The sequence below is a fragment of the Aythya ferina genome (assembly GCF_964211825.1).
Source record: "Aythya ferina genome assembly, chromosome: 24".
Taxonomy (NCBI): domain Eukaryota; kingdom Metazoa; phylum Chordata; class Aves; order Anseriformes; family Anatidae; genus Aythya; species Aythya ferina.
The window spans coordinates 1,721,268-1,733,319 of NC_140322.1; the positions used below are offsets into that span (position 1 = coordinate 1,721,268).

The following is a 12,052-nucleotide window of genomic DNA, read 5'->3' on the forward strand; positions in this document are numbered from 1 at the left end:
TTTATGCCAGGGAGCTCTAATCTGTGTGAAGGGTACCAATGCCCTTTCCATCCCCACTGCTGGAAGCCCCGGGGATGCCTCCAGTTACCCTCCCTGCCCTGCAGTTCCGTGGTTGCCACGGCTCCTCGTTCCGTTTGCTACCTGCACACACATCCCCTGTACAAAGCCCATCTGAATGCAGAGAGGCTGAAAGATGCTCACCGGTGGGTTTCCAGCTCCACCAGTCAAATCGGAGGGGCCGTTCCCACTGGGCCCTTTCCCCAGGCACATCTGGATCCACGACAACACCCCCCAGGACAGCCTGGATAAGGCCTGCCACAAGATCTGGAAACGCGTCCAAGGCCTCTCGGAAGAGCTGCAGCCCACGCTCTGCTCGGAGCCGTCGGAGACCCTTCAAAGAGACAACGGCAACTCCCAGCACGAGTGAGTGACCCCAGGGCTGCTAGGCTTTCCTCAACGGGGCTTTATTAACCTGTGGAAGTGCAGAGTTGGGACACAGGGTGCCTGCGTTGCTTTCTGACAGCTTCCCAGTTCGGCGAAGCATTCCCACTTTTTCCACTATAACCCATTTTCTTTGGAAAAGTGTGCCCCATGAAATCTAACTACTTCAGAATCTGAAGCACCATAAGCAGCTGCTGCATTCGCTTCCCCACAACATTTAAAGAAAAACAACTACACACACATCAAAATATTTACAGAAAGTGAAAGCAGCATTCAAAAGAGCAAAATCGAAAATTAAAGTGTTATAAGGAAGCTACTGTAAACAGCTGATCTTTACAAAGAAAAGCTGAATTTAGCACAGAAAAAATTATGCCAAATCATGTTCCACAGGACAAATGATGATAAGGGAGGGAAATATGCTCTTCAGATTAATAGGATAATATTTACTGTATGCTCCTGAAGCAGAAAAAAGTAAATTTTACAAATCCAGCTATCAACCAGCAAGTACTAGCACATGTCCACGTGTCCTTAAAACCTAAACAAAACGTAATACAAACCTGGCCCATCCTACCTGATGCAGTGGAAACACTTATTGCAGCTTTTAAAAGCTAACTTTACAAATCGAGGGAGCAGATGATTTCAGATGAAGACATGGAGGCACAGCAGGGGCAGTGCCTACACTATGTCAGAGAGAAACCTAGGAACCCAACCTTTGAATCCTGGCTCCTTTCTTCTCTTCCATATTCTTAACAAATTCCTAAAGAAACTAAAATAAATGCTTGAAGGTTGAAACCAAGTAAGTCAAGACCCGCCTGGATGCCATCCTGGGTGACCCTGCTTAGCAGGGGTGCTGGGTCAGAGGATCTCAGGGGGTCCCTTCCAACCTCAGCCATGCTGTGGTTCCGTGATACCCTACCTTGCATACCCTAGGCACCTCTACTACTCCTGAAAGCCTTATTGTAAGATTTTTCTTAATCTTTCTGTATGCCAGCTGTCAATAAAGGTGTTCCCCAATTCATCAGCTGCAACAACATCAGCGGCCAAAGATTACGCCGTATGACCTTGCTCGATTTAGCAATCTTTAATTATTTTAAAATATTGACTTATGCAAATTGCTGGTATGCTCATTTTTAAAAGTATCTGGAATCTTTTAAACAAACAACAAGTTTCACCTTCCTAAACACTAAATCAACCTTCAGTGTTCCCGCAGTGAAGCCAATCCGTGACCTCGCTGCACAACGTGAGGCTGCTATAGCACACCAGGCCTTTGCCATGAGCTCATTCTGACCCCACAGAAGTTTGAGCCACCCATATTTCAAATCCAGGGAGCACACCTAACCCAGCACCACCAAATTCGCTTCTCTTCCCTTGGCTTTTCCAAGGAAACATCAGAAACTTATCACTGTGATTCTTTATTTCAACTGAAGGGCTAAATTCCCACTCATCTCCAAGCCTCCTCAGATATGTAAGCATTTCACTAGCAAACCAAAATCATTCTTAAATCATATAAAGATGTTGCTGATTTTTTCCCCTCGAGTTGAGAGAAAAAAAAAAAAAAAAAAACAGATTATGGAAAAAAAACTCCATATGGAGCCAAGATGTAAGCTTGTCTCTGCATCCCCAATGAAGGAACAGCTGAAGTTTTCCCACCTCTCATACTGCACCACCATATAAACGAGAGAACCACACATCTGGGGACACACGGGCTATGGGGTGCAGAGCCATGCACACATGAGCAGTTCCAATAAAAGATGGGGTGAAAAAAGTTATATGAAATAGGCTTTACTTTATAAAAATGGAAATAACCTATCAATTTGCTATCCAGAGGATAAGCTTGTTGAGGTTTTTGATAAGAGATATTTCTTTTCATTTTTTTAAATAGAGGAAAAAGAAGCATCCTACTAATTATAGTGATCATATGATTAGAGATAATTAGATACGCTTACTATTTAGTTTCCTAGTTTTTGTGATATTTATATACCATATATGTACCTGCATAGTGCATGCACAGAGCATCAGTCTTTCCCTGAAGCTGAGAAGAGTAAATTGATAATACATTAAGTTATTGAACATACTTGGCTATGAAAGAGCAAACCGGAATTTAAAACAGTATTTTGAGCAGGTAACCATTACAGGCACTTAGGTGTGCCTCAAAGGAACACAAAATTGTTCAGCCCTGGCAGCAGTCCCATTGTCAGGTCCCTGAGGACTTCAGTGGGTTCCTATATGAAAGATGGTTAACAAGCTACAAATACTACTATACCCAGCTCCGTTAAATCCTTACAAATGATAACAAAATTGTAAATGACAGATAAGTCCCAGGAAATTTAGGCCCTCATCCTGCAAAGATTTGAAGATCCACTGAGCCTTGAAGGTTGAAACCATGCAAGGCTGGACTACTGAGAGCAAACAAGGTTTCTCCTATTAGGGACACCGGGAAAAGGCATGCAATCCCCAAATCCTTTCTTGTGTCCAGAATCACGGACTTAAACTAACATTCTTTGACTGATGAAATAAAAATCATCACAGAGTTTAAGAGTCAAGATTAGCTCAATTTTAAGTCAAACTGAACAGAAGCCATATTCTACTTTCTTACAGAGATGGGTTGCTAGATGAAACAGAGGGACTTGAAAGTATATACAGAGCAGTGATTGGAAACAGAGAAAGGGAGATGAAGTTACGAGCTCTCTGTGACGCTCAGCTTTCTGCTAAATCCACCATCACCAACCTCCTGTGTTCAGCAAAGACGCACAAGAACTCCAAGGGGCTGGAGGACGGCAGCATGCCAGGCGCTTGCAGCACGGGGGGCAGCAAGGCAGAGATACCAGGTCTGCAGAAGCACACAGACACTGCCAAGGGCCCAGACAATCAGGCAATGGCTGAAGAACCCAAGGCAGTGACAGATTTCATGCAGAACAGCACGTTCAGCTCTGTGAAGAACAGCACACCTGCATCAGCTCCACCGACAGCAGCAGAAAGTCAAGCTGCAGCACAGAAGCAGCAGCTCCCAGCATTTGCCAAGACCTGCTCCAAAACCGATTCCAATGCAGTCACAAAGGCACTGCAGAACCCAGGTATGGATCTGGCCATGGTGCTTGAACAGCATCTGGGAGCCTTAGGAAAATTAAAACGGACTAGAAGCTGTTGGAAAGCAGATGGCCTTTGCATTCACAAAGTCTCATTTCCTACTAGATGCTCGTATTGCTCTCCCACCTTACCAGCATCTATCCAATGTCTTTCTCACATCAATGAACGAGAAATACAGGAAGGTTGTGACCACAGCGATTTATATATTTGGTCAATCTTTTCTATAAACTTTTTTTTTTTCCCCAGATGGGGGGGGAGGGAGTGCTGTTGGGTATTTTGTTGTTGGTTTTTGTTGTTGTTATTTGTTTGTTTTTAACTGTCATGATTTGTTGGGTTCCCAAAGAGATATTTAAGAGATCCAAAGTAACTTAAGAACAAACCAAAATAATGCTGCATGTCCAAATCTGCTGTTTACATTTCTGGCCTAGATGGACCACAGTCTGGAGGCCTCAAACAATCAGCTTCTTCTGGGGTAATTTCCTAGTCTGAGAGTTTTGAACGCTGTAGGAATAGAGTAAGAACCTTTTGCCCCATTTCATTCGTGCTTACAGCTCAGGCAATTAAATTTACTCTGGGTCCTGTGGGTCAGTTGAACAGCCCCACAAGTGAATTTGAACTGCTAACTGCTAAGTTTGGGTCTCTGTGCTCCAGAAATATAGCCTGCAAAAGCAACTGGTACCTTGGCATTTTGCTTACAGGTAAAGCACGTCCCTTTAATAGCAAGTGTTCCACACATGAGAGAATGCTGACTTATCTTTACCCTTGTTTTGTTTTACAGTAACTACCGCAACACCGGATAAAAAAATTGTTAAATATAGTGCCAATACTTTTACTCCACGCTTTTCGACTACTACAACCACCACGGCATTAAATCAGCTGGTGTGGCCAAGTCTGAGCTTCCCTCCACTCCCCGTCTTTCCAAACCCCTCGAACTTTCCTCAGTTTCAGGTAAAATAAACTAAATCTAGACTCTGAGATTACGTCCCCAGGTCCATACTGACAAGCTCAGGGCACAAGCTACCATTGCTCTTAAAAGTGCTTTCTGATTTGTAGGGCAGAGCCTAAAAGAAACCAGACTGCTATTCCAAAAATGAATAATTACACAGAAGTGGCATTAGGTCACAAACAAAGCATTATCAGCGTATGTACTACAGTCCTCTGGGAAATTTGTGATCGATGGATGATGTTTTATTGACACATATACTGAATGTTGGCCTTTTAGCATTCATTACTTTCTATTTTTAGCTTGCATTTACAAATAGTTATAATGTAATTACAAATATTTTGACCTAACAATTCATTGGGGATATTTTGTGTGGTTATTCTGTTTACAGACTTGGATACTGGCTTCTGAGCCTAGTGAAACAGGACCTCATATCCAAGTAAAAAAGCCAACTAAGGTTATTAAAGCGGCAAATGCTTAAGTCAAAAGAAATAAAAGAATACAGAGAATTCCATGCATCCATGCCTTTCTATGAGCTATTCTCACCCTTTGATTTCACTGGGGAGAAAAAAAAAAAAAAAAAAGCTACATTCTCTAACAGAACTCAGCTCATCCTAGATGTTGCCAAAAGTTCCCAACAGCCTGTTAGAAAGGAGAGAGAGCAGGAGACCACTATGGACAAACCTCCTGTGCCACACCAAGCTCCCTTGCAGGTTTACAGTCCAAGAATTTTCATGTTTCATTAAGTCAATGATTACTTAGCATAGGACAAGCACATTGTCCTTCCACCTCCCAGCAGTCAAGAGGGAAGCGAGCTCTTCCCCAGGCAGAACAGAAGGTACAGGGCAGAAGGCTGACACCTATTCTGGAGGTCTCAGACTTGGGAAGACAAAGAGAAGACTTGCTAAAGTTTAAAAATGCATTTACTTCAACCTGGTTTCTTTGAACATAACGTTCCCCTATAATCTTACATGAAAATACTTAATAATTAATGAATCAACTCAGACTGTTTTTAAAAATCCTGTCTTACATATGCTTAACAGGGTCCATATCAGCGAGCACGGTTCCCTTATCAGCAAGCTCTGCACCCTTCCTTTGGATGTTATTCGAGACAGGTGTGTTGACCTGGTTACAAATACACTTTAATTCACTGAATACAGATGCTAAGCACAATAGATTAGTCAGAAGTGTTTGTCATGTGCCAAGATTGACACTGGTGCCATCACAAGAATATATTTGGGGAAAAAGATGCCAAGATGGGGGTAGGTTTGTTTGGAGCAGTATTTGCTCCAAATAGCTCAAGAGATGGTCCTAAACCTCTAAAAACCATCTACTGCATATACTCCAGTTTTATACGAAATTATCTGTCTCCTCTATTTATACTGCATTTATTTGTTCATTAAAGTCTGTATTTGTATAAAAATGAACGCAACCTTTTCCTAGTATCAAAAAGGCTGGAAGAACTTACAAATTCCCATGGCTGTACCTATTGCATAGCCACCCCAGCTTTTGCTCCAGAGACTTATCTGAAAGATGCCTCCTAAAGAGAAGCAATCAGAGCCCAAATTGAATGGCAACAGAAGTCTCTGCACTGAAAAGAACAGCAGGTTAAAGGAGATACCAGAAGTGGGGGAAAAAATCTTAAAAACAACAATAATACTTCGGTCAACTCCAGTTTATATTTTGAGGGTCACTGCTTGTCATCATTATTGTCCCATTTATTCTTGTGCACTGTTTCTTTCTCCTCCCCAGGTAGCTCCATATAACCCACAGCACATTTTCCGGTCACCTTACCCACCTCTGTTGAACTACATCCCTGTTGTTCAGCCGGATTTTCCATACCAGCAAAGGACCCTGCCTAAACTACCCACCAACATCCAGGATCCGCCAACAGCAGGAGATGGGACCCCGTACCCATTTTCTCCTTCCTACGGGTAATGGCCATGCAAATTTGCATTCTAGTTTTGCATCCTTTTGTCAGTTGCTGCAATATTTAGAGCCCACAATGTAATCAGCAACTGGGTTTCCCGGTTCCATTCTCACCAAATTCCACGTCAGAACAAAAGACAGAAGTTACTACAGGGCAAGAAATTCCAAGAAAATTTTGATACAAGAACAAAGTAATTGATTTTAGGTGAATGAAGCCAAACACTACACTGTAAGTTCACTCCTAGAGCTTCTAATAAACATCATGGCTAAAGAACAAATATTTCTTAACCTAGCAAAAGGCAAATGTTTCAGCATGATTGAAACAAAGCATTTTGACACTGTCAGAATGTCATGAAAGGATTCATCTTAATATGATTCTGTAACAGCTGTAGATAAAAATCAGCTTATTCCAAGGGTCTGGTCACAATTGCTCTGGGTAAGTTCTGTGTATCATCTTTCATTACCTATAGGATAGACAACAATAGCATATACTTTCCCTATATCATCTTTCCAGAAACTGTGTTACAAGTCTGAAAAAAAAAAAAAAAAAAAAAAAAAAAAAAAAAAAAAAAAAAAAGGCAGATAAATGCTTCTGAAAGCTCCATTAAATAAAGAAAATAATGTGGAGGTTAGATGTAATCTCCTGATACTATACCACATTTTATTTTTTGTTTTAGGTTTAGTTCTACAGCCAGCGGAGTCATGAGGACCAACCCCAACTACTCTTCCAGTGGGAACTGTATAAACTTTTAAGTGAACCCACTTCTCCTATCCTGATATTTACATGTAAAAAATTAGTATCTATTAGAAGTCCAAGGATCCTGTAAGGACTTCAGGTTTCCCCAAAGTGAAGATTTCTATCTAGAATAATCTCATGTGGCTTTTGTGGTAAGAAACAGCTATGTGACAACGCATCAGAAATAATTTTCTTTAGGATGACAGAAAAAGGGACTTTTTTCCTTTTGGAAGATGAAGACATAATAAAAATGTTTGAGTTATGACAGATGTCTGAGCTGCTTAAATTTCAATGTTGGTACAATAAAGATGGTCGACAAAAGAAGCCCACAAGTCTCAGAGATGGCAATTTTTGTCATCTATTCAAAGTGAGATTAACACAAAATTTGTTAATGACAAGTCCTCAACCAAATATATTATTTGTTGTACCACAGTTTGGTACAGAAAAACCTGTGTGATCCTTCGGCAGACTGAAAATTAGCCAAGATGCACAAAATGAGCTACCTCCAGGGTCCTGCAACAAATGAGGCCATAGGCTCATTAAACACAAGTGACCCAAACCACAGCTATAACCACAGTCAATACGACCAGTGCACTAAGGCAAGACTGCATGTTTTTTTCTACACACAAGACTTGTCCTGTTTTTAGCACAGGATCAAAGGTACCTAATGAAGACGCTTGTCAATATTTCCTTTCTTAGCCATTATTCAATACGTGGCTGCGAGCCCCATTTATAGCTACATGAGTATTCCAGTTCTCAGGAGCTTTTTGCTCATGCTCGGTTCCACAGTTCCGTTTCACAACACACTTGTCCCAAATCTCTCAGAGGCGGGAACAGGGAAGTTATCTCCATTTTACAATTTAAAAAGCTGAAATCTGAGAAATGAGGGATCCAACGTTTCATCCAGTTATAGGGCACTAACAGCAGGGAAAGTCAAATATTCTCAAGAGCACAAGTCAGTCTCTAGAGGGCACAAAATTCACGTACACTTTTCCGCTAGCTTGACCTTTATTGCCATTTCCTTCCAGTGCATCCCACTCTTACTTGATGTTGCACGCAGCTCCAAATTCTTACCTCTGTAGTTAGCAAGAAACGAATTTTTTCCAAGTTGCTCTCACAACTCTCTCCATGCATCATCTATTTTGTCTGCCACAGGCTTCCTTTCCAAAAAGAGTTTTACAGAGTATGATTTTTTTTACTTCTGTTTTTCAAAATCTAAAACTTGGATCGGAATTTGCTTTGGCTGAAGTCTGCTGTGTTCTGCCCCAGTAAATTCCCATTTTCTTTCAGCAGAATACAAGCTTGGATTTTTCTGCTGTTAAATCCACTGGCTGTTTTCTCCAATATTCCTAATGCAATTAGCATAACAAGATAAAGGAATCAAGTCCTTTCCCATTTTTCCTCCTTTACAAAAGGACTGATGACAAACTGGGAATTAGAATCTGTATTGAATTACATTTGCCACAAAAGAGTTCATTAAGTAATAGTACATAATAAAAATCATCTGTCAACTTGAAGGATAGACCAAATTCACTTAACGAAACAGCTGGTTATTTTCTAGAGAGCTCCATAGCTCACAAGTGGTCAATATGAGCAAGGAGGGAGACAGAAAAAGGGAAGAACGGAACAGTTCAGATGTTAGCATGCCAAGTCGGTTTCAAGACTCTTGTCTTCTGCACAGTCACAGCACGACCACGGTAGGACTTTGTCCCCAGCACCTTGATTTCCCCCTCTCTACAGGGGTAGTAATGGCTCTTTTCTCACCAGGAAAGGGCACAACAGAGACGCTTCAACAGCTGGAAATACCATGAAATACCAAATTTCCTACCCCCCTCCACCATATAAAATGGTTCTGACTGTGAGGGGAGTAGGGATATCGCATTTCCTGGCCCCCAGCTTCTGTGTTCAAGGCCAAGGCTGCTGCACCATGCCCTGGTGGAGAGGTATCACTGCTCCCAACCTCCCCTGGGGGGAATCTCAAACATAAAGGTGTTTGACTTGCAGAGTTTGTGCTCTCATCAGTGAATCTAGGTCTCATGAGCACAAGGTTGCGTACAAGTCGTTTGCTCTAGCAAGCCGTATCAGCGCCTGACAACACTTACCTCTCCTTATGCATTCAGCTCACTGAATAACCCACATCTGTGCAAACCGCACTGCTTTGGCTCCAGGGATTTGTTCAAAGATCCTCGGAGGGCCACGACATGCCGCTTACAGTGAAAGTACTACAGGTAACAGTCAGTGCCACAGAGACAGCTCGCTGGGGATAAAGGTCACCCTCGACATGGTATTGCTACGAACCTCCCGTGCCCTTCGTGCATGTATTTAACACAATAGTCTCAGAAGAGCAACCCTTCTTAAAAAGGGTCAACTTCATTTTAATCTTGTTGACTCCTCACCGTTTAAGGATTTACTGCAAGTCACATTCTCAGTGGCCCTATTCTACCTACCTACAGAAGTTTCAGATTTGTTCAGTACTTTTAAAGGTCTGAAGAGAAGGGATGTAGCAGGCCTCTTGTGGCCGATGCCTGACTGCACACAAGACCCTTCTCAGGCAATACCAAAACCAGTTACAGATGCTGAAGCTACTCCTTTCTGTTGTTCCGTTTCTGAGAATCTCACACCGTGAGACAACCAGGGTGGAATCACCAGGGCTAGCACACCAATGGTGGAATCAACCCAACTGCATCCCTGATTCAGTTAGAACTTCACAGAGCGTTACAAAATCTGAAAGCACACTGAGCACACATATGCCACCACGGTTCCAGGTTCCTGCCTAGCATCACACAGGCTTTTAGAGAATCCCTGTACATAGATCAATATTACCATTTAAATATATATATATGTAGGTTTCGAGACTGATAAAGCCTATATGAGTCAGAAACCCAAGAACCAGCTGAGCATGCTAACATTTCCCTTTCTTTCCCCTTTCTTCAACCTGTTTCTCCTCAGAAGTGTTTTCAAGTAGTCTAAGGTTACCTGACTTCCTTCAAAAAATCAAGGTTCAAGTTCTATTGATCCCAATTCCTTACAGATGAATCACAGTAAAAACAGAAACTTTGTACCAGGGACTGTAAAAACTTCTTGCCTGTCTCCTACTATCGTACATCTCAAAACACAATTCACTTCTTATCCTAGGTCATCTTTCTTTACTAACGCAATTTACCTCTTATCCTAGGTCATCTTCCTTCACTGTAAGGGAAGAAGAAATTTGTTTTCTTGCAACTGATATTACCTTACAGAAGCTCTGTACAATGGCAGTATTTGTTTACATGTAAGAACTGCCAATTTTTAGCATACGAAACTACTCAGATTATCAAATTATCTAGAACTTCTGTGTTTGTTATCTGCTAGAAGGGACCAAAAGCCATTGCAGTTACTGGCTTCAGGCACAGTCTTTCCCCTTTCAAATATTCCTTGATATTGTCCTGCTAATCAGATCTACAGAACTGGGCACCAAATAATCATAAATCTTTCTAAAGACAACCCCCTTTCCCCCAGCATGGTGAAAATCCTACCCTTGCTGCTCCAGTAAAGAAAGGATAAACTGGAGGATGCAACAGCCTTCTCAGAGTTGCAGTCACCTGGGCTTGCATTACTTTGGAGACAGCACCACCTCCATCTGTGAGCACAGAGCAGTGCTTCTCTCCCTCCCCTCTAAGAGTCTCACACTGCTCGTGCTGCTACCACTGCAGATTTTTTCCCAAAGTCATTTAGTTCAGCTATCCAAACCAAATTTTTTGGGAACCAAGCAAGCTCATTTTCTAAGTCCATTATACTTAACGTGTGTGGAGAGGGGGATTGATTGGGTAGCTATTAATCAAAGGATAGGTTTTATTCTTGTGATGTCATAAACCACAGTAATGGAGCTCAAGCAGTTTATTAAATTACAGGAATGCCAAGGAAAAATAGATAGCTTTAATAATACATTTTTGCCTATCTGTTATATTTTATATATAGCTTGCAGAGGAGAATTAAAGTTTTCTATGATACAAAATTACAACTTAAAAGAAAAAAAATAGATTCTGATGCAGAATGCAATTATTCTAAGCAAAAAGTTTATTCTTTCCCTAATGTGTGAGATTACTGCAGTTCAGAGCCCGGTGGAGAGAAGGAAGATCATTCTGAAGCATAAATGCATTAGTAGAAGAAAGAATAACAAGCACAAAACATCTCATCCAAGCAGCCCCCTCTCCATTGAGGGACACAGATCCCTGACTAGCACACCCTGTTAGCACAGCTCTCTGCCATCAGCCTCACGGGCTGGACCAGCACCACAGCACCCAAAGGAACACCACGAGGTGTCTGCCTACAGATTGCAGCAGGGAGTCACAGCTGCCAGTTTGGCAGAAGGAGCTAAAAGTGAGAGAACTTGGCCAGAAACCTTTGCTCTTCACTGAGATCCAGCCCAGCCGTAGAACTGCTTCCATGAAGACCATCTCTGCCTACTATTCCCAAGGTTCTTTGTAAGCAGGAACAGTCTTTCTCTTAGCTACTACTTTGACTGGTTTACCTTTTAATTAAGGACTTTAGAAGCACCCCTCCATACAGCCCCAAGCCCATCAAAATCTGACACTACCTCATTTTTGCTTTTCTCCCCCCATCCTCCTTCCTTTTGTCTCCAGCATTTTCCTGTGATTCAGTATGAGCACACCCATCCAAACACCACTTGGAAACTGCAAACTGAGTCATATTACCTGGGTGGCAAGCTTCCAAGGAAAATGCCCAGATGATGTTGATGAACTGAATTCCTTTCCTCTGCAAACAGGACTCACAGGAACACTACCAAGGAATTTTGTGCTGTGATTCAAGATGTGCTGGCATAATGAGCTAAATTTTGAACCCCACTCTCTTAAAAATTCTGACATAAAAATATTACAGCCATAAATCTTACAAGTTTGAGGTGGCTCACTTGTATT

The 12,052-nt window shown here is 41.9% G+C and overlaps 2 protein-coding genes across 2 annotated transcripts in view; one reads left to right on the forward strand and one right to left on the reverse strand.

Annotated features, from left to right (window-relative positions):
• CSMD2 (CUB and Sushi multiple domains 2) overlaps nt 1-12,052 on the reverse strand; it is a 325,013-nt gene that overhangs the window by 291,219 nt on the left and 21,742 nt on the right. The gene's annotated exons all lie outside the window — the stretch shown is intronic.
• LOC311423183 (uncharacterized protein C1orf94) lies at nt 194-7,401 on the forward strand (the record flags this gene model as incomplete). The annotated part of the gene is made up of 6 exons (XM_084496865.1): nt 194-423; nt 3,040-3,515; nt 4,307-4,476; nt 5,515-5,586; nt 6,224-6,405; nt 7,078-7,401. 6 exons carry the CDS (start codon nt 194-196, stop codon nt 7,151-7,153), a joined length of 1,206 nt encoding a protein of 401 aa, XP_084352991.1. The 3' UTR covers nt 7,154-7,401.